The sequence below is a fragment of the Piliocolobus tephrosceles genome, chromosome 21 (genome assembly GCF_002776525.5).
Source record: "Piliocolobus tephrosceles isolate RC106 chromosome 21, ASM277652v3, whole genome shotgun sequence".
Taxonomy (NCBI): Eukaryota; Metazoa; Chordata; class Mammalia; order Primates; family Cercopithecidae; genus Piliocolobus; species Piliocolobus tephrosceles.
The window spans coordinates 26,763,455-26,785,750 of record NC_045454.1 but is presented as its reverse complement, the minus strand read 5'-3'; the positions used below and the strand labels follow the sequence as shown (position 1 = coordinate 26,785,750).

The 22,296-nt window shown below is 48.7% G+C and overlaps 1 protein-coding gene across 4 annotated transcripts in view; it reads left to right on the top strand.

Moving 5' to 3' along the window:
• The window catches only part of ZNF536 (zinc finger protein 536), a 488,284-nt gene that overhangs the window by 218,872 nt on the left and 247,116 nt on the right, over positions 1-22,296 (top strand). For all 4 annotated transcript variants that reach the window (XM_031934852.1, XM_031934851.1, XM_023229080.2 and 1 more), the window contains one exon: positions 3,075-5,246. In XM_031934852.1, coding sequence (XP_031790712.1) covers positions 3,077-5,246 — 2,170 coding nt within the window. In that variant the 5' untranslated portion in view covers positions 3,075-3,076. The remainder of the gene's footprint in view (positions 1-3,074; positions 5,247-22,296) is intronic.

Below are 22,296 nucleotides of genomic sequence, written 5' to 3'. Positions count from 1 at the left end.
GAATGAAGCATGTCTGTAAAAGGATCAATGACAAAATGTTGCCCCCATGGTAAATGCTACAAAGAAGAAAGTAAAGTGTTGGGACAGAGAGGGGCTGGGGTGTCAGCCTCAGACAGGGTGGGCACAGAGGGCTTTTGTGAGAAAGGATGTGTGAGCTCAGACCCACATGAATAAGAACAGAGCCAACTATTAAAAAAGCCAGGGTAGCATGCATGTTCTAGAACATTCTATCCTCAGCTGACAATCTAGCAAAGGCATTTAAAGACTTAAAGAGGTTACAAAACTTTGTTAACTCCGGCCAGGATGGATGGATAGATAGATAGATAGATAGATAGATAGATAGATAGATGTTACAAAACTTTGTTAACTCCGGCCAGGATGGATAGATAGATAGATAGATAGATAGATAGATAGATAGATAGAAAGAAAGAAAGATAGATAGATAGATAGATTTGAACAAAATAAAAGAATTCCATACTCAAACCAAACCTGAAAACTCCCACATTCCTTAGTTGATGAGTTGAGCTGTTACTTGCATAGTATGAATCGTGGTGGTGTTGGGGGACATGGTCTTCAACACCATGCCCCTCATCCAAGCTGATTTGCAGTCTCGCCGCATTCCACATTCAGCCTTCTCTCCCTCCTGCTGAATTGGCGTCAGCTCATCAGCGGCAACCTGAAAATAGCCCGTCTTCCTGGATTCATGTCTTCTGAGCTGGCCAACTGGGTAGCCTTTGGAAGTGGGCCAGCCCTGTTGGCCTTAGACTTTCCAAACTTCCACGGAGCTGTTGGGTAGAATTCTGAGCAATCCTGTGTGGCTTCAGGGTCATGATCCCTGTTGGCTCAGAAGAGGAGCCAGTGCAGCTGTATGGGGCTTAAAGGTGGAGAGAGGGTGCCAGACAGGGCCCTGGGGCCACCAGTCTCTGCCTGGAGCCTCCAGCAACCCCTGTACACTGTGCCTGCTCCTCCCTGCTGGATAGTGGGTGTCATGAGTCCTGGGGCTGGTAGGTCTTGTCCACCATCATGTCTCCAGTGGCAAGGCTAGGGACTGGCACATGGAAGGATCTCAGTAAGTTTGTTGAATGAATGCAGCAACCTCCTTAGCTTTTTTCTGACCAACCTCCAAAATGGGCCTGTGTGTTTTAAGAAAATTTGGGTGTAGACTGCCCCCAGAAACAAAAAGGAAAGATGACAAGCTGGAAGCCTTCTCCTATGGCAAGTGCCCATGCACCTTTACGTGTGTCTTCACGCTTTGCACAGTTGTGCATATCTTTCATTTGTGGACACAGTTGGCCCAGAACCACCACTGTAATCCCTCAGCCACCTGGAAATAAACATTCATGACTCTTTCTTCCCTTCCCTTGCAAGATAGACTCACCACCCTACTCCTCCTGCCAAGGAAGTCAGATCTCCCATTGGAGACCCTCCACGCCACGCAGTCTCCTGTCGGGAGGCCCAGCAAGCAGCAGACCCTGCTGAGTCTGCCTGTGGTTCCTCCACAGTTGAGCTCTGTCCCCACAGGTCCCCCTGGTTAATCGTTTAGCCCAGAAATCAGTCCTGGCTAGGGTTAAGCACAGCTCCTGGACCACCTAGCTGCCCAACACATCTAAACAATGGGATGCAAGAGGAGAGGTGTGTGCAAAGATGATTCCAATGGCAGGAAACAAATTTGGAGTCCTTCAGGTGGAAGACATAGCTGGAAATGGAAGGACCCCAGGCAGGGGTTCATTGCCTTGCAAAGTTGAGCTCCCCATATGCTCCAATGTGGAAGGGGCTGTTTCCTCTGCCCTCTCTGGAACCATCTGGTTTTAGCCATTCTGCACAGGCTGGAGAGGGGGCAGAGAGGACTATTAAAGACAATTATGCAGACCAGCTTTGAACGATAGTGTTTAACAAACAACTTTGAGTTCTAATTTTCTGCAAAACACATACTGCAGGTACAATTTGTACTCATTATTGTATATTGGGAAAGTTATTAAAAACACTCAAACTTGGTTGAGACTTCCTATGGCATCATCCCTGGATTTTAATGGGTTTTTATCTAGTTCTATAAAAGATCTCTTTAAACCCAATTGAAGTCCCTGCTTTGGATATCTTGCCATTGAAGGATGGGAAGAACCCCATTATAAGGTATCGGTGTTTCCTTTGACCCAAATTTGAACGACTTCAACAATCTGCTAAGATTCCGTCAGGAGATAATTTATACTTCTTTTGATGGGCACAGTTACCAAATGACAAAATAACAGTGTTTCGTAACATAAGGGTTAAATCTTAATCTCTGAGGTTTGCAAAGCTGCTACTCGCAGTCTCCTTAAAATTTAATATACCTCGTTAATGCTTCCTTGCAAACACTGAAGGATTTTTATGATTATAATCATGTGTTACAGCACCTAGTACTGTTTCTAAGCAGCATACTAATCAGCTTAATGAGATATTACTGCACTTTTTGTTGACTAAAGCAAAATCCCTTTTATTGTTCTAAAGCCTGTCCTTTATTTTTTCCCAAAACATTATCTTGTTTTATTATGTACCAGTAAATATCATGCCATTGGGTTTTTTTTTTTTTTTTTTTGGCCAAATCATAAAATGATCTCTTTCATCTCAGACTGGTGAATGTATTGAATATAGTAAACGAAAACAGAAGTTCCAAGTGGGTTTATTTGGTCTTATAGGGAAAGTCATTCTGCTCTCAGGCAAACTTTGGACTGAACCAACAGGTACAGGTGCGACAATGGGGCAACGGAGAAAAAGTTTCACACGTAGACCCTTGATTTGTTATTAGGTGTTGAAAGTGGTAAAACATTAATAATTTAAAGGTGAATGAATAATTGCAGTCTTGTAAATAGAAAATACAAGGAAGACGATCTGTCGCCAAAACAAATTGGAGGAGCAATGCCATATTGCATAATTGGCATTTAATAATTCATTTTTTTATTATTGTTTTTGACTAGAATTCCTTAGCATGATTATGTGTAGGTAAGGCATGAAATGCAAATTCCCTGCCCGCCAATGCTGTTGATTCATGGCGCCATAGCCGCACCTGGCACGGATCTGAACTCTGCCTCTCTTTTCAGGGATGGAAGAAGCGAGCCTGTGCCTTGGAGTGTCTTCGGCGGAGCCGGAAGCTGAGCCCCACCTGAGCGGCCCCGTCCTCAACGGCCAGTATGCCATGAGTCAGAAGCTGCACCAGATCACCTCCCAGCTCAGCCATGCCTTCCCCGAGCTCCATCCCCGGCCCAACCCCGAGGAGAAGCCCCCCGCATCCCTGGAGGAGAAAGCCCACGTGCCCATGAGCAGCCAGCCCATGGGCAGTCAGATGGCGCTCCTGGCCAACCAGCTGGGCCGGGAGGTGGACACCAGCCTCAACGGCAGGGTGGACCTGCAGCAGTTCCTCAACGGGCAGAACCTGGGTATCATGTCCCAGATGAGCGACATCGAGGACGACGCCCGCAAGAACCGCAAGTACCCGTGCCCGCTCTGTGGCAAGCGCTTCCGCTTCAACAGCATCCTCTCCCTGCACATGCGCACGCACACGGGCGAGAAGCCCTTCAAGTGCCCGTACTGCGACCACAGGGCGGCGCAGAAGGGGAACCTCAAGATCCACCTGCGGACCCACAAGCTGGGCAACCTGGGCAAGGGGCGCGGGCGCGTGCGTGAGGAGAACCGCCTGCTGCACGAGCTGGAGGAGCGCGCCATCCTGCGGGACAAGCAGCTGAAGGGCAGCCTGCTGCAGCCCCGGCCCGACCTGAAGCCGCCGCCGCACGCCCAGCAGGCCCCGCTGGCCGCCTGCACCCTGGCCCTGCCAGCCAACCATAGCGTGCCCGACGTGGCCCACCCGGTGCCCTCGCCCAAGCCGGCCAGCGTGCAAGAGGATGCGGTGGCCCCGGCGGCGGGCTTCCGCTGTACCTTCTGCAAGGGCAAATTCAAGAAGCGCGAGGAGCTGGACCGCCACATCCGCATCCTGCACAAGCCCTACAAGTGCACGCTGTGCGACTTCGCGGCTTCGCAGGAAGAGGAGCTCATCAGCCACGTGGAGAAGGCACACATCACCGCCGAGTCGGCCCAGGGCCAGGGGCCCAATGGCGGTGGGGAACAGTCGGCCAACGAATTCCGCTGCGAGGTGTGCGGCCAGGTGTTCAGCCAGGCGTGGTTCCTCAAGGGCCACATGCGCAAGCACAAAGACTCCTTTGAGCACTGCTGCCAGATCTGCGGCCGGCGCTTCAAGGAGCCCTGGTTCCTCAAGAACCACATGAAGGTCCACCTCAACAAGCTGTCGGTGAAGAACAAGTCCCCCAGCGACCCTGAGGTGCCTGTGCCCATGGGCGGCATGTCCCAGGAGGCCCACGCCAACCTGTACTCCAGGTACCTCTCCTGCCTGCAGAGCGGCTTCATGGCCCCGGACAAAGCCGGCCTGAGCGAGCCCAGCCAGCTCTACGGCAAGGGCGAGCTGCCCATGAAGGAGAAAGAAGCGCTGGGGAAGCTGCTCTCTCCCATCTCCAGCATGGCCCACGGCGTCCCGGAGGGGGACAAGCACTCCCTCCTGGGATGCCTCAACCTCGTGCCGCCGCTGAAATCCAGCTGCATCGAGCGGCTGCAGGCGGCTGCCAAGGCCGCGGAGATGGACCCCGTGAATAGCTACCAGGCTTGGCAGCTCATGGCCAGGGGCATGGCCATGGAACATGGCTTCTTGTCTAAAGAGCATCCGCTGCAGCGCAACCACGAAGACACTTTGGCAAACGCCGGGGTTCTGTTTGATAAGGAGAAGCGGGAGTACGTGTTAGTGGGAGCAGATGGCTCCAAGCAGAAAATGCCTGCTGATTTGGTTCACAGCACTAAAGTGGGCAGCCAGAGAGACCTGCCAACTAAGCTCGACCCTTTAGAAAGCAGTCGGGATTTTTTGTCACACGGGCTGAACCAGACGCTCGAGTATAACCTGCAGGGTCCTGGGAACATGAAGGAGAAGCCCACCGAGTGCCCCGACTGCGGCCGGGTGTTCCGCACCTACCACCAGGTGGTCGTGCACTCCCGTGTCCACAAGCGGGACCGCAAGGGTGAGGAGGACGGGCTGCATGTGGGCCTGGATGAGCGGCGTGGCTCGGGTAGTGACCAGGAGTCTCAATCGGTGAGCCGCTCCACCACGCCGGGCTCCTCCAACATCACTGAGGAGAGCGGGGTCGGAGGTGGCCTCTCCCAGACCGGGAGTGCCCAGGAGGACAGCCCGCACCCCTCCTCGCCGTCCTCCTCAGGTAGGTTAGCCGGGAAGTGGGGAGAAGCAGCTTGCACAGCAGCCCTGGCTGCCTGGTTCTGCTCCCAGGCATCCGGTCAGTTCCAAGGCCAGTGGGTCTTGATCGAGGACATGGTGGGTTGAACACTGGGCCATGCCTTTCTTTCCCTCCCTGACTGGAGGGAAAGGGCAGTCCTTTCACCTCTTAGGCCTTCCCTTGAGCACTGGCTACCAAGAAAGTAGCTTGAGGTAAGGCATGGTGGCTCATGCCTGTGATCTCAGCACTTTGGGCCACTGAGATGGGTGGATTACTTGAGGTCAGGGCTTCGAGGCCAGCCTGGCCAACATGGAGAAACCCCATCTCTACTAAAAGTCCAAAAATTAGGCAAGCGTGAAGGTGCATGCCTGTAATCCTAGCTATTTGGGAGGCTAAGGCAGGAGAATCACTTGAGCCTGGGAGGGGGAGGCTGCAGTGAGCCAAGATCACACCACAGCACTCCAGTCTGAGCGACAGAGTGAGACACTGTCTCAAAAAAAAAAAAAAAAAAAAAAAAGGAAGAAGAAAGCTGCCAGGTGGTACATTTTTCAGTGGACATAATCTACCTTTTTCTTGCAATTGTCCAACCCCATTTCATGGCCTGATGCTGTCGGCTATCATCTTGTCTCTGGAACTCAGGAGCTGGCATTCTGCTCTATCCCTGGGTGTGAATGTGTACGTTCCAGACTCCACCGTCTTTCTCTCCCGCTTGGCGTAGTCCCATAATTCTCTTACGCAGGCACCGCAGTCTCCCTCCCTAAGTCAAACCTATCTTCTGGCCCCTTCCAAAATTACGACGTGGCTCACTTGCCAGATCTGAGTGACCTAAAGAGCCCCACCACTTTCCTCTGATGGTTTGGAAAAGTACAGGCATTTGAAACACAGACGCACGACTGTTATGTCTTAAATTGTACTGTGTTACACGGGCGATACAGCTTTGGGGTCTAAAATAGCAAAGCAGAAAATCTGTCATCAAACTGTCTGTGAAATGATGAAGCTTCTTGGCCCAGTTAAAAAAAAAAAACCCAAAACAACAACAACAACAACAACAACAACAAAAACACGCTAGCCTCAGATGGCTAAATTAAAATCACCACCTAACAGCAGGTAAGGTGTTGCCTTCATCCATATTTCCAAAGCCCCTTACTAATGGGTAGTAAATTGAAAGTTATATCTCTAGCCCTTTATAAAGAAAGCACCTCGCTAATACTGTAATCATTCTGCAGCCTAACAACAGAGGAAATCATGCCATAACAAATACCCTGTTACTAATGGCAACATTGATTTCTGCAATCAGCCATTAAGTCTAGAAAATGAAAGACAGTTTGAGGCACCTCGAGGCACTGCCTTGCCCACTGTTAAAGACGTAGCAGCACACTGTTGAGGGTCATTTTTAAAAAGTTTTTTCTTCTTTCTTGATCCCACCCTCATTCCTTGGTTTAGATACCTATTTCGATCTTGGAGGCAATTCACTGCTGCACTTATAAAGTAGATGCCAGTTTTAGCTTTGCTCTTATAGTCATACTCTTCTTCTAGGACAAAATTAGTATTAAAATAAAGTGGGACTCTGCCGGCTTATTACAAACCAGTAAAGAATTGTTAAGACACATAAATCTGGTCTGCACATTCCAGAGATTCCGATAGCACTTAATGCCGCTGCTTAAATACCCATGAAACACACTGTCTACTCCTGGAGTCCTAGACTTGTTTGGGATTTATTACTGATGAGACGCTTAGGAAGTGTCTAACCAGCAGCATGAGTGCCATGGAGGCGTGAGGTCACACACCTGGAGCGACTGCCACAAGGAGCACACTAAGATTCGAGGGAAGGGTTTTCACCATGTAAACATAAATCCCTACACGAGAGGCAGCCAAGTGCCAGGTGTCCCAATGTCAGGAGGAACTCTTTCTGGTCTCCTAGGATGAGGTCTCCTCTGGCATGTGTCGTCTCTGATTTTGAATTGGGACCTTTACAGGACAGGATGCAGACAGCAAACTGTTTCCCCTAAGGTTTTAGAGTGACGTGGAGTTAACATTGACAGATTTCCATCCCTCTCTCAGACCTCCTGAAATGTAAGGTTCTCGGCAGAATATTCTGACACCAAATGTTCAGCTTCATTAATGACGTGTTTACCGTGTTTTTCTCACCTTCTGGCCAAGTGATAGCCCTCATGCTATTCCCATCTCTGTTGCTTGCCCATCTCTCAGTGCTCGGTTGAAAAAACCCATTTTGCTTAGCAAGAACCAACCGTGCTCATGACTCAAAAGAGAATTATACTTGAGTTGTGGTTATCTTCTCACTTTTATTTCCCCTCATTGAAGTATTTTACAATTGTGAATACTGATTCTTTCATTTCTGGTTGACTTCTTTGTTTTCTTCATATTCAAATTAGACCCTTTCATAATTTTCTGACTAAGTAGGAGAATTGAGGTCATACCAATATGCAACCCGAATCAGCTGTGTGTCTGGGGCATTCAGGTTTCCCTGGGATTTAGGACTCTTAACCAAATCTGGTTAGTCCTCCCACTTATTTCCAACAAGTTTGACTTGTATAAAAGTGCGATTACAATAAGCATTTAAATAAAAATCTGGGTACAATGGGTATTTTATTATTACCTGTTAAAGAGAAACCTGCAAGGTGAAGGAGAGAGAGAAAAAAATCTTTAAGCCCTTAAGTAAAGAAAGAAGTACTTATTAAGGCTTCTATTAAGAAATAACTGCAAAACACGGTTTTACAAATTTCTCAGACTGCATAACAATGTCGCAAAACTTAATTTGCATCACTTGATTCTTTTTTTTGTTGAAAACTGGGTCAGTAGGGCCTGAGAAACTATTTTTTCAGATCTTAACCAATGAATTCTTCTTTATAAATCGCTGCTCTTAACATGATAGTAGTTCTGAATTCATCATAAAAAACCTTTTTACAGAGCCTCTTAGAACAGATCTCTAGAAGAAGGCTTACAATGAGTGGCAGAGACGTCCTTTGTTATCTGATGTAATTCTTTGCAAAGAAGGATTGGGAACGGAGTGACTGTTTAAAAATGTCTTGCTCAGACCGAGACGAAGAAGGGGTCAAGTTTGCAATCAAACAGTTATTGCCGAGATGGGCGACTGTCACTGGCTAGGCTAATGTGGGATGCAGCTGTTTGTTATGTGAGCAAAAGAATGTTTGAATCAGTGAACATGTGAAAATGATTCCAGTGAACCAGAAAATGTGTTTGTTCTTTGGCTCTCCAAACTGCTGAGAACCAAGCTTAAGATCAACTGCGAAAACTAGGACCTTTGACAAATTGAGAGGTCATATTTTCTAGCAGAAAATGGACAAAACTAGTCACACAGATCACTTCCCCATCTTCCCCCTTTGTTTTATTTTTGTTGTGTTGTTGTTTATTTGACTTACCAGTAATTTCACACCGTGGTCAATGTCATTCCTGCCTCCGTGTACAATACAGAGAGAAACTATTTGGAAAGCAGCAGCTTATAAATTTTACTCTTTTATGACATTTAGAAAGCGGGTTGGCTGTTTCGATACCTTCTCATTTCTGGCTTGCATGCAGACACTCTTATGGCATTAATCTTTGCATCTTTCTCTAAAACCTCCTCTAAGGCTGAGCTCAAATCCTAGCTTTGCTGTGAGTCAGAAAACGACCAAAGTTCTGTTTCTTCAGATTTTGCTTTGGAAATCACACTCAGAATAATTAAAACTTAATGTACTAAGAAACGATACTGTTCATTATATCCAACAGGGCAGTTACCTTCCGAATTCCCCGTAATTTTGGAGTGGGGATAATTGAAGTGTTGATGGTGGGAAGGGGGTAATTGAATGCATTGACCCTCTGTTCATTAAATAAAGTCGGCTAAGTTACAGGATCAATGGAAAGCCAGGGAGAGATGCAAAGATGAAAATATCGTTAACCCCTACTACTTCTGGTATAATATTTTGAGATGGACAGGATTATTTGGTCAGCTGGGCTAAAAGCCTTGCGAGGTCTTCTTTTGTTGTTAGAGCTGCATTCCTGAAATGCTGGGTCTCCATCCCATTGACCACAGCATCAAAGGCCTTTATCTGGGGCGCTCTCGCATTTACATGGGGTGTATAGTGATATGATAGATTTTCTTTCTTTTCCATCTCTTTTTCTCATGTGGCTCCCCCTCCCTGCCCCCGTTCACGATAACCAGTGCCTGCTCCATACACAAACAAATCCAGGCACCCAAAAGAAGAAAAAGAAAAAGAAAAAAAATTTGAGTTTGAGGATTAAGATCTTCATTTTTTTTTTTTTTTTTGCTTGTGCATTCCAATTGTTCTTAAAATATTTGGCAATGTCAATTAGTAACTGAGCAGAGTTAGCTGATGAACACAATTTTCCAGTAGACTGAGCACCCTATTGTTGCCGAGCGAACAGCAGATTTCTGAGGTCATTATCATTCGCTGGTTGCTTGGCCCAGCTGCTTCCTGCTGCAAAAGCCAAACTTTATACCGGAGCTCGGGGAGGCTGCAGCAACAGGGGGCTGGAAGGGGGGAGAGGGGAGCTGGCTGCAGAGCCGAAGACAGTCATTATCAGCAGAGGAAACAGAAAGTAAAAGTTTCCAGGCAATTCCAGGAAAACTGCCGGAGCAGGCTTCTTCCTCCTCTTCCATTCCAGCCACCTTTCACCTCTAGGCAGGGAATTAAAAAGGACTTGGGGAGACCCCCCTGAGCATGGTGGCAACTAATCTCTTTGCAGAGTGGAACTTTGGAAAACAATAATCCCATTTATAAATAATACTTAAAATTTTTTTAGCCCAGGCTCAAGCATGTGAGTGATGCCCTCTTAGATAGACTCCTTCACTGTTTTATACATATATATATATATATATATGTGTGTGTGTGTGTGTGTGTGTGTGTGTGTGTGTGTGTGTGTGTGATTTTAAAAATGATATTAGGAACTTGAAATTAGTCAACTTGGGGATGACAAATAGGCAACATTATTTAATTTTCCAGAGGGACCTTATGAACAGATTATAGTCTGAGATTCCTTTTAAAATCACATTTAGCCTTAAATGTTCCCCCTCCCCCTTCCCCTGTTCCCTGCTTCCTTATTTTTCTGCCCCCACCCCACCCCAACTCCAGCCTCCCTTCCCCACCTCCTAATTTGGGAGCTGGTTCAGTGAGATGAAAAGCTGCACTTTTTTTAAAGCTCAGCTGTGAAAGCCGAGCGCCATATGCAGCCCTTCCGTCCCTGCCGTGGAAGCGTGTGCAGGCGGCCGCCGTGTTTGCGGAGATTTACCGAGGCTCGGCTGGTGTGTGCCGAAGCTGTGCCCAGGCGGACGCCGGCCAAGGCCCGTCCCCTGAGCTGAGAGCCGAGAGCTGAGGTGGCCGCCCGCCTAGATGAATAAGCCGGCTGGTCAGGTGTCTCCTGGGGAATGTCAGATGGGGCACAGGGTCAGAGGTCCCCGTGTCCTCCCCTGGCGGCCACCTTTCTGCTGGGGCCCCAGGGTGATCTGTCCACTCGGGACACCCTTCTCATGCCGGGATCGCCGTTGCTCTCAGATGCTGGTTCATGTGCGGCTGTGGCATCGTCCTCCTCCTTCCCTGGGAGCCGGATGCCTACCAGCAGTTTCTTTTTGTAAACTTCCCATTCACTTGGGGAACTTGTATCATCTTGTGTTTAGAAGCGATGGTTTGGGATCAATCAGTAACACTTCGGGGCTTTTACCATCTTTCTGACCTCTTTATATGGAGCCATAAATCCCACTTCTGTGGGGCTGCTTGATGCCACTCCACCGTCACTTGGCATTTCAGAAAGAGGGTACTTGCACAGGCTCTGCAAGTCTTCAAATTGGGAGTGTAACATCAGAGATGTGCGACATAAAATCCCAGAGGCAGAGCACCCCCTCTGCTCCAGCACATAACAGACAGGACATGGTTTTGCTTGTGAGGGATTAGATTCCAGGCCGAGGAGTTACTCAAATGTGTTTCTCTGGCGGCCTCACTTGGCCCATCTGCGGAATGGACACCGCTTGCCTGAGCTGCCCTTCTGTTTCCAGCACTCCTGCCCGCTGAGCTTCTGAGGAGCTCCATGATGCTTTCCTCCCTACACACCTTAGCGCAAGGGACGGAAACATTCATTTAAACCTAAATTTAATGGAAATAAGGAAAACATAGATGAGCTAAGGACAGGTTACAATGAGGCAAGGAATTAAGCAATCAATTTTCAAAACAGAGCTTGAAGCATTAGCTGCGTGATTTCCACCAACTTGAATGGGAGGTTCCAGGCTCAGGACTTGACCACCACCTTGGGTGTGTTGGGGCGGGAGTTAGTAATTTGCATTGCAAACAGCCACAGTGGACACCCTGATTGATGGTTTGGCAAAAACCAGGTATCACGAGCTTCCAGGGTCTGACTCTTACCCACTCGCATGCTTACCATGCACTCAGGTAGCTGGGAAATGATGCCCACCATGTTATGTGACCTGCCATGGGCCACTTCTGCAGAGCTGGGGCAGCCTCTGCATAGAGAGCAGATTGGAGTCCTTGTGGTTGCCCAGATCCCTTCACTGCCAGGTTGCTTATCTTTCCAATTCTTTCTCTGGTTTGAATCTTTGTGTCCTGCTCATAGGAAGTGCGTTCCCAGGAAGGGTAAGGTAAGACTTTCTTCCTCTACACCTGAGCGCATTTCCCAGGTCTGCCCCTTCTCCCCAAGAAGTTTCTGGCAGGTAGCTCTGATGTTTCAAAGGGGTGGGTACAGGGCTGTCTTCAACAAAGCCCCTGTTATAACGGCCTCGATATTCCACTGGGTTCTAGAGAGAGATCGTGGGGATACTTGGAGATCTAGAGATGGAGACAGTGAATTTTGTGGGAAAGAACTGTGCAGGGAGCATTTGGAAGCCTTTTGAGCCCGGGAAGTCAGGGGAGTGAGTAGTTAACTCCTTTACCCGTAGAGCTGTTTTGGAGCATTGATGACAGGGGTGGAGAAACACCTGCAGAGATCAGGAGATTGGATTTGTGCACACTTCCCAAATCTGTGATGACTGAGCTGGAACCTTTGCCATCTGTGACCCTTGGGCCTGTTTGCTGCCCTTCTGGGTGTCTCACCTCCCTTCACCTTCCTCTCCTCTGTCGGCATCTGATGGGCGCATCTCTCCACCCTTGTTGATGGTGCTGGCATGTGGAGGAAGGAGGCGGGGGCTGAGCGAGGCTTGCAAATGCAGAGGAAAAGGACTCTCCAAGAGGGGTGCATGGTGTTGGGGGGGTGGGCAGGTGGTGGGGGGACTCTGATCTCCCCAGGAAGTGAGCGTTGCTGCAGCTGAGAGCGACCATGGGTCCCCCTTGCCTTTTCCTGGCATGATGGGGCGATGGCAACATTTACTTAAGCTGTGGAGTCTGGCATTGCTGCAGCCAGGCGCCATCTGGAAAGCCCTTTTCAGAAAGCTGTGCCCCCCTCCCCACTCCCAAAAGGAACTTAGGGGAACAGGACTTGGGCAGAGCTATGGGACTTGTTTCTTGGGCAGAACCTGCTCATTAAGGCACCTGAGCTGGGCTGGAGTCCCCTGGGAGCCAGGTAGCTAAGAAAGGTCTACATCGGGGTGCATGTAGGCTCCTTGCTGTCTGTGGGGCCTCTCGGTTCATCCTTGAGCCAGGTTTGGTTTAGGTTTACCAGGGCTATATTTCCATCTATTTGTTTTTGTTGCATTTTGCATACTGTCTTCACCTAAGTCCTTGCATATTGTGAGTATGATGGGGTGGCGCCAGCCGGGATTGGTCAGTGACTACACCTTCCCGGTAATAGCAGGGCTGATTAGCAGAATATAAGAAATGAGTGCTGTGCCTCTGAAATGTGCCTGCGAGACAGGATCTAGAATTCAGCGACTCAGCTTGCAACAAACAGGGCCAAACTAAGCACAGAGATTTGCCACCATCCTTTCCCTGAGCCACATCTTCAAAAAAGACCGCAGAGTCCCAAAACAATGCATGTCTGAACAAACATCATCTTCAGCTACCTGATGGGTGGGCCTGGGCAAAATGGGGGCCGTGCTGAAAGCAAGGGCAGCGGTCCAGGCAGAATTCATTTGCCTCCTGTTCCCACCACCCCCAAGAGAAAGTTGTCCAGGGCTTAGCTTCTTGTGGGACCCATCTCTTTGTTGCTGTGAGCCTTGGGGTTTTTGTGTGACATGTGGCATGTGTCTGGGAGAAGCGAGAGGCACAGCACAAGCTGACTCCTTGGCTTGGCTGCCCACCACACCACATGGGAGGCCGGCCCTCCCCTTAACGGTGCCCAGCCAGGAGGCTGCCTCCAATGTGGGCATGAGGATGGGCTTGGCTTTAACACCTCCTCACTTGCTTCCAAAGGACGGGGTCATTTTCTAGCTTTTCTTGCAAGCAGTGTCTACCTTTGGGGAACCCTTCAGTTTTACTCTGTGCCATGGGGCCCAGGACATTTCATGGAGAAATCAGTTGTTTCCCTTACAGAGGCAACTTGTAGGACTAGACTTTTGGCCAAAGCTAGTTTCTTTTCTTTTGTTTGACCTCAGTTCCAAAACCATTTGATGCACGATGAAACAGGTTCGCGCCACAGTGCTCTCTTCTCTTCATTAAAGTAATGTCCAGAAAGTCTTAGCACGGTAGTTGTCATCGTGGTTTTTGGACACTCTCAGTTGTCCTCAATCATCTTGAGAGGCATTTTGGAACATGTCCAACATGTTAACGTTGAGTTCAACATGAAGTGTGTGCAGTGGTGGTTTTCTTGAAGAACAAGACAGATACATGCTTCTCTTTATTGCTAAATGTGTATATATTTTAGATTTGTTGCTAAAATATGTGTTTTTATTTTCATTTCATTTCACTTTTTTAAAATTCAGTAATTTGCCCTGAAAAATTGGAGTGATCCCTCAGCAAAGCTGCTGTGTGGCATCATAATCCCTATTGAGGGAGAAGGCTTGGCAGTATTCATGTCCGTCCCTGACTGGGGCCAGACTCCTCAGAAATGTCCTTATTTGTGACCTTCAAAACCTTTCCACTTGGGGTCGGGCACAGTGGCTCACTCCTGTAATCCCAATACTTTGGGAGGCTGAGGCAGGTGGATCACCTGAGGTCAGGAGTTCGAGACCAGCCTGGCCAACATGGCGAAACCTCGTCTCTCCTAAAAATGCAAAAATTAACCAGGCGTTGTGGTGGGTGCCTGTAATGCCAGCTATTCGGGAGGCTGAGGCAGGAGAGTCGCTTAAATCTGGGAGGTGGAGTTTGCAGTGAGCTGAGATTGTGCCATTGCACTCCAGCCTGGGCAACAGGAGGGAAACTCCGTCTCAAAAACAAACAAACAAATAAACAAAACCTTTCCGCTTGGTCTCCTCCACGAGTCCCATTCACTGACTTTATGATGCTGTTGTTGTTCAATGATTTCATTATTCTTTTTTTCTTACTATAAAGTAATTCTCGTTCATCTTGGACTTTTAAGAGATACAGATAAAAAAAATTAAATATGTATGCCTATCACCTCTCAGGAATAATCAGTGTGAACTTTTTTTTTCACTAAACTAGTAAATATTTTGTTATTGATGCATAGTTTATGTATAGATTTTGGGGTGCATGTGCTAATTTGATACATTCATATAATGTATAATGATCGAATCAGGGTAATTGGGACGTTCATCACCTTAAATATTTATCTTGGCTGGACGCAGAGGCTCATGCCTGTATTCCAACAGTTTAGGAGGCCAAGGTGGGCAGATCACTTGAACCCAGTAGTTTGAGACCAGCCTGGGCAATATAGCGAAACCCTGTCTCTACAAAAAATACAAAAATTAGCCAGGGTAGTGGCACACACCTGTAGTCCCAGCTACAGCTACTTGGGAGGGTGAGGTGAGAGGACTGCTTAGGCCCAAAAGGCGGAGGTTGCAGTGAGCTGAGATTGTGTCGCTGCACTCCAGCCTGGGCAACAGAGCAAAAACCTGTCTCAACAAACATTATCTTTTGTCTATTCTAGAAACATTTGAATTGTTCTCTTTTGGCTATATTGAAAAGTACAATAGATTATTGTTAACTCTAGTCACCCTACTGATCTGTCAAACTCCAGGTGAATATTTTTAATTCATACTTTTCCAGCCCTTTTTATGCAACTAAAAATGTAGTTAGCAAAAAAGTACATACTTCTGCTTAAGTTCTCACTGAAATGTATGTCACGTTTTTTTCTTGTCATTGAACATTTCACACCAGGATCAGCAAAGTTTTCCTGTAAAGAACCAGCTACTGAGTATTTTTGGCTTTAGGGGCCATGTGATTTCTGTAGTAAACATTCAGTTCTTTCATAAATAAGAGTATGATGGTATTTCAATAAAACTTTATTTACAAAAATTGGCAATGGTCCAGATTTGGCCCCTGGGCTGTTGCTTGCAGATTCCTGTCTTAATAGTAATAGTTATACTTTTTTTTCCCCAGGCTTTACACAAGTAATATGCACATGGAGGAAATACTAGAAATATGGAGAATCCAAGAAAAACTCTACGTCTATAAAATGGTTTAGCCAATCTCTGATTCGTGAACTCAGGACTTGTTTCCTTTCTTTTTTTTTTTTTGCCTAAGAAGCAACCTCTGAGGTGTACATTTCTGCAGCGTTTGTGACCCCATTGATCATTCTGTTCTTCTGCACCATTATTTCCTTAGGTGAGTCGCCTCACAGTAGACTCTCCGGTTGCAGGCTGGTGAGCCCGAGGCTGCAGAGTTAAACCACCCACTGTGTGCAGCGGCTCTAGACTGTTTTACGCTGGTGTTTGCACCATGAGAAAATCCCCTTCTAAGATTGTACTGAAGCCTGTCTCCCTGAAGCTAGGTAGTTTCCTATTGCCAAGCCACTCTATGACTTATTTGTTCATTCACAAATACACTTATTTGTTTATTCAATCATTAATTCACTTCTTTATTCATTGAAGGATGAAATGCTTATTAAGTGGGTTCTGAACACTGAGCAAGGCATCAGGTACTGGAGATGCAAAGATGAGTAGAGGCCGGGTGTGTTGGCTCACGCCTGTAATCCCAGCACTTTGGGAAGCCAAGGTGGGCAGATCACTTGAGGTAAGGAGTTTGAGACCAGCCTGGCCAACATGGCAAAACCCCATCTCTACTAAAAATACAAAGACTAGCCAAGTGTGGTGGTGGTCGCCTGTAATCCCAGCTACTAGGGAGGCTGAGGCAGGAGAATTTGCTTGAATCCGGGAGGCGGAGGTTGCGGTGAGCTGCAATAGCACCACTACACTCCAGCCTAGGCAACAGAGTGAGATTTCATCTAAAAAAAAAAAAAAAAAAAAAAAGACATGAAAAGAGATGCATCTCAGCGTCTGGAAGCCCACAGCTTCTGGGTGCTAGACAGGTAATTCACAGTGTAAGACAGACACATGGGAGGGTTTACCCTGGGGCCTGTGGGAGCACCTTGGTACCCACATTTGTTCTCAAAGGACCTGAAAGGGCAAGGAACCACTTCAATTAGCTCCATAACTTCTTTGGCAAGGAGGAGTAACTCTTTCCCTCTGTAGAATCAGGCCAATCCTGGTGACTTCCTGGAGGAAGCAGACAAGTCTCTTTCAGCCACTGTGGCTGGCTACCGTCCTTTCCCTGGCTGGGAGCCACAGTCTAAGTAAATGCCTTGTCACATCCAGAAGAGGCCCTGGGAGAAGAGTCTAGCAGGTGCTTCCCAGTAAGGCATTCCAGGCTAGGAAGGGAGGGAGAGAGGGCTGGAGCAGGATGGGAGCTGCTGAGGCTGGGTGAAAGCTTTATTGCACCCCACACACCACATGGGGGACCTTCCTGAGGGAGAGCACTCTGGGGGACACAGGACAGCTCTCCACACCAGAAAGTGAGAGGCAGGCTCCTGGCTCCATCTCATGGACCCCTGACCATGCTGTCCTTGGAGGCAGTGGCTCATGAATGGAGGAAGGCACATCAGGTAGTCGGGGGTGTGAGGCTCCTACTGGGACCCTGCAGCTGGAGCATGCAGGGAACCTGTGAGGCCCCATACTTGGCGGGGCGGTCTCAGGTTTTATCCATCTCCCTGTCTGCCTTAGGAACAGTCCATACCTGCCGCACAGGGGCTCTGGGTGAATGGGAGGGCTGCACCCCCAGTATGTCAGAACATCCATCTGCAGCCTGCAGCAGAGGATTGCAGGCACTCGTAGATACGGCCACTCTTCTTTTTGGGTGGTGGGATGTGAAATGAACGCAGACTTGCTATGAGAATGGGTGGAAATCACTTCTAGTCAATTGCCCTTTATTTTCTCATGAAACAAAACATCATATGCTTAGATATTAGGCCAGAGACAAGCATATTTTCTCACGTTAAAGGAAAGGCTGAGGGCGGAACGTCCCCACTTCACTTTGGAGCCTGGCCCCACACACATTTTCGGGGCCATGCATTTAGTCATCCTGCTGGACTATTTAGGCAGCTGGCTTTCCTTGTCTGGGCTTTGACTTTTTCCTCCACATCGTGGGAATTTGGGTGGGGAAATGTACAAGATTCTGAGACACCTCTCAGCTTCCATTTTTCCTGCGTCTTTCAATGTTTCCCCGCACCTTTCTCTCCTCTGCCTTCCTAAATGTTTCCATGGCCTGAGGGTGACTTTAAAGGGTCTTTCTGCTGTTCCTTAAGTAGAGAATTAGTGTTGCTAGGGTCCAAGGATTTCCTCAATTTCCTGCTGATTTTTGCATCCAAACTTCATCGTGTGATCTCTGAGGGACCCGCAAGCCTGGTGAGGGGCTGGGTAGACTCTCTTCTGTCTCATTTCCCAAGCTCCCCCTTCCACCTCCCATCTCTCCTGAATGCTATAGAGGTGGAGTCTTGCAGCTGGAGGGGCGCTGCCAGGGTCCCTGCTTCACCCAGCATGACTGTGAGTAGGGTAGCTGTGGCCGAGGGCTCTGGCGCTGGCCCTCAGGAGCTGTGTGGCCCAGCAAGGGCTCCTCAGCATCTCTGCCTTGGTTTCCTCCATGTAAACATGAGGACAATGGTAGTGTTTGCCTCTCTTTATAAAGCTGTTAGTGAAGACTTCAGTGCTCAATAGACGTTGTCTGTTATGAGGTTTATTTCTGCGCTCTACAATACAAACACAAACAGGTGAAAATGGGCAACTCGGCCAGGGGAGTGGTTGTTTTTTCATTTTTATTATTTTAATTTTTTTTTACCTCATTGAATGTTAATTTCATTTGGGTACGTCTTCCTTCCTTCCTTCCTTCCTTCCTTCCTTCCTTCCTTCCTTCCTTCCTTCCTTCCTCCTTCCTTCCTTCCTTCTTTCTTTTTTCTTTTTTCTTTTTTTTGATGGAATCTCTCCCTGTTGCCCAGGCTAGAGAGCAGTGGCTCCATCTTGGCTCACTGCAACCTCTGCTTTCTGGGTTCAAGTGATTCTCCCACTTCAGACTCCCAAGTAGCTGGGACTACAGGTGCATCCCGTCAAGCCTGGCTAATTTTTGTATTTTTAGTAGAGACAGGGTTTCACCATGTTGGCCTGGCTGTTCTCGAACTCCTGACCTCAAGTGACCCACCCGCCTCGGCCTCCCAAAGTGCTGGGATTACAGGCCTGAGCCACTGCACCCGGCCTGCAGAGTGGTTGTTGGGAGCTGTGCAGCACACAGGGTTGACCTCACTGGTTTGTTTCATTGAATCTGGTAGTCATTTGTCTATGTCCCTGGTGCGATGGTGGGACCAGTTGTTTGCATCACATTCTCTTCGCTGGAGGTCAATTAGGGTGCCCTTGTCGAGCAGTCACTGATGCTGTCCCAGGCAGGCAGCTTTTCTTCTCTGTGTGGAGTGAATTCAAGATGGTTTAGTTCCTGCCCAACCTGCCCCACCCATTGTGTTGCCACAGTGAGTCTCAATTCAAACCGACTTTAACCACAACTATAACCACAGAGGAGCAGTGATTCATGAAATTGAAAGTTCTGAACTCTAAGTGAGGTGGAGTTAGCAGCTCAAATGGCATCCCCGTGGACTTTCCTTATAGTAGCCAAAGGGCTGCCATAGCTCACACCTCACATCCCCATGCCACCAAACAGAGGAGCACTTTTTTCTGGAGGCCTAGCAATGATCTTCTTGGATCCTACTAGGTGTTTTTGTATTATTATGCCCATTCCTGAACCAGTCACTACAGCCAGAGGAATGGGGTGTACCACTTGGTTCATGGCAAGCAGGTTAGTCCTTGGGGGAGTGGGAAAGAGAGAATGCCAGCTCATCCGTCCCATGGCCGAATGTGACAGAGAGAAGCTTTCTCACAGAGATTCAGATGGAGGAAGAGGCATGGAGCTTGGGCAACTAAATGGTGTCCGAAATGTCACCACTCCGAGGTTCTTCCAGTAGCAGAGGCACTGGCTCTCCTGCTCAGGACACCTGAAGAGGCGTCCCGGCATCCTTAAGCAAGGTGGTTTGGAGTCTGCACCTGGTGACGAGGTTCTGTCCCTCCCCTTCCCCCGTCCCAGAGATATGACTGTTACATAGGACAGCGAGTTCTTTGGTCACTTTCTCCAGGAGTCCATTCCTGCCTGTTCTCTTCTTTTTTGGTAATACTGAGTCTCATCTCACCCCGGAGTGACAATGGACACCAACAAAGCCAAATGACATGTCCTTCCATGTGGCCACTGTGTGTGCATGGCTATGTCCTTGTCATGTTAGTGGAGAAAGGGGTGGCACCCAAGAGGAAGGGAAGGTGGAATTCCCTGCTCTTGAGGAGAAGCTGGTCTGTCTTTGGGAATGGCACACACATAAAAGAGAGTTGGGAGGCCACAGAGAAACGGTGGTTAGCTCAGGGATTGCGGCTTACGGTGCAGGGCCTGGGACGTCCTCTCAGGTACAGGGGAACAGCCTGGTCATCTTCCTTGCACCTCCTTCTCTTTCCTCGCCGCCTCCCCAGGTAGAAACAAGACGCCTTCCCCCCAGACCTGTATTTGTCCTCACTCTGAAGGACACGGTAGGAGATAAGACTGCAGGGTCAGGCCATGTGGGTGCATCGGAGGAGTTGGGCATAGGGTGAGCCCAGGCCCCTGGCACGGGCTCTCATTTCCCTGCTGCCCAGGAGTGTTCCACAGAAGGTGTTACTGGGAATCTGCCCTCCCAGGGATTCCTGGAGGTCTGGAGGGGACAGCGTATCAGCGGATGTGTAAACTGAGGCATGGAGAGGTTGGATTGAGTTGTAAGGCTAGAAACGGCAGAGGGTAGAGCTGGCATTTGAACCCACCTCTGTGTGACCTCTTGCTTTTTAACTCCACCTTTGGGCCAGGCTGGGAGTTGTGTAAATGCAGCAGAAGGCAGAATGCAGCTTACCAGCAAACCCAGCTCCTGGTAGGATAGGCTATAGGGAGGTCAGAGGTCCCCACTTCCCTCTGTTTGCTTCTCAGTGGGAGTCATCCCCACATCCCTTCAGAGAAAGGAGCAGGGAAGGAGGATAGCCCAGCACTTACTCCCTTGGCTGATGTCTGATGGGACCCCCCCTGAGCCCCACGCTTAGGCTTGAGGTGACTCCCTGAGATCTGTGGTTGTGAATATCCCTGAGCCCCTGCTCAAGGTCACACATGTTCCCCTAGTGTCTAAGACAGGGAGGAGGAAAGGGGAAGAGGCCCGTCGAGGCCACAGAGGCATGGCCTGGTGGATAGGCTAGCACAACCCAACTTGGGTTGCCCGGCTCTCCGCCTGTGTGAGCTTGCTCCCATCTCAGTTCCCCGGTCCCTTATGACACTATGATGCTTTGTGAGTGTCCTTTACATGGTGTAGACCGCAGCTCCATGTGGGAAGGTGGCCTGGGCGTGTGACTGGTGGGAGAAGAGGCCTGCAGGTAGAGGAACATTGCTGGCACCGCTGGTGCTGTCTCGTGCATGAGCTTGCAGACCCCATCCAGAAGTCAGCTCTCTGCCCCCACCTCTTCTCCAGAATAGGAGAGACTCCCTCACCAGTAGACGAAGAGAAAGAGAAGGAGGAGATCTCTAATCCTCCTGCCTGCTCAGGGCAGTCCATGGAGGTGCAAATTAGGAGGGTCGGATGATTGTCTGGGAGGGCCTCCACAGGAGGGGCGGCTGAGGGTTTTGTTGTTGTGGGCACGGAGGGCTGGAGCAAGCAGCCACTTTGCACTGGCCACATGCAGCAGGAAGCTTGGGGCTGGCACGAGGCCCTGGCCACACCTAAGAAGCTCTCAGGGAAAGGGCCTAGGTCTCAGTAGAGGGGTTGAGTCTGCTGTGATGGATGGGAGGAGGCCAGCAGGTTCTTTCCTTGTGATTTGTGTGTGTGTGTGTGTGTGTGTGTGTGTGTTGAATGAGTGTTGTGCATGTGGGGATATGGATATATTGGTGGGTGTGCTTGTGCTGCCTTGGGGTGGTGATGCTGTATGTATATCTGCACGTTACCTTAATCTTTCAGGTGTAGGTGGCTGCTGGTGCATGTGTCCCGCTCTGCCTGTGTGTATGTGTTTAAGTATGTGTTGGTGTGTGTGTCTTGGGCTGTGGCTGTCTTGGTATGAGAGAGGATGTGCCTGTGTGGAGTATGTGTATTGATGCGTGCATGGGTGACAGTGGCTTGGGATGTGAATGTTAGTATGTGTTTGTGGGTATTGGGAAGTGTTAGGATGTGGCAATTGGGTGTGCAATTATGTTGCTGTGTTGGCACGGGATGGGTGTGTGTTGGGTGGATAAGGTTGTGTATGTTGGGATGCGTGTATCTGTATGCATTTGCCTGTGTTGGAATGGGATGGGTGTGTCTTGTGTGGATAAGGTTGTGTATGTTGGGATGCGTGTATCCGTGTGCATTTGCCTGTGTTGGAATGGGATGGGTGTGTGTTGTATGGATAAGGATGTTTGTATCTGTATGCATTTGCCTGTGTTGGAATGGGATGGGTGTGTATTGTGTGGATAAAGATGTATGTGTTGGGATGCGTGTATACGTATGCATTTGCCTGTGTTGAAATGGAATGGGTGTGTGTTGTGTAGATAAGGATGTGTGTGTTGGTGATGCCTGTATCTGCATGCATTTGCCTGTGTTGGCATGGGATGGGGTGTGTGTTGTGTGGATAAGGATGTATGTGCTGGGATGCATGTAT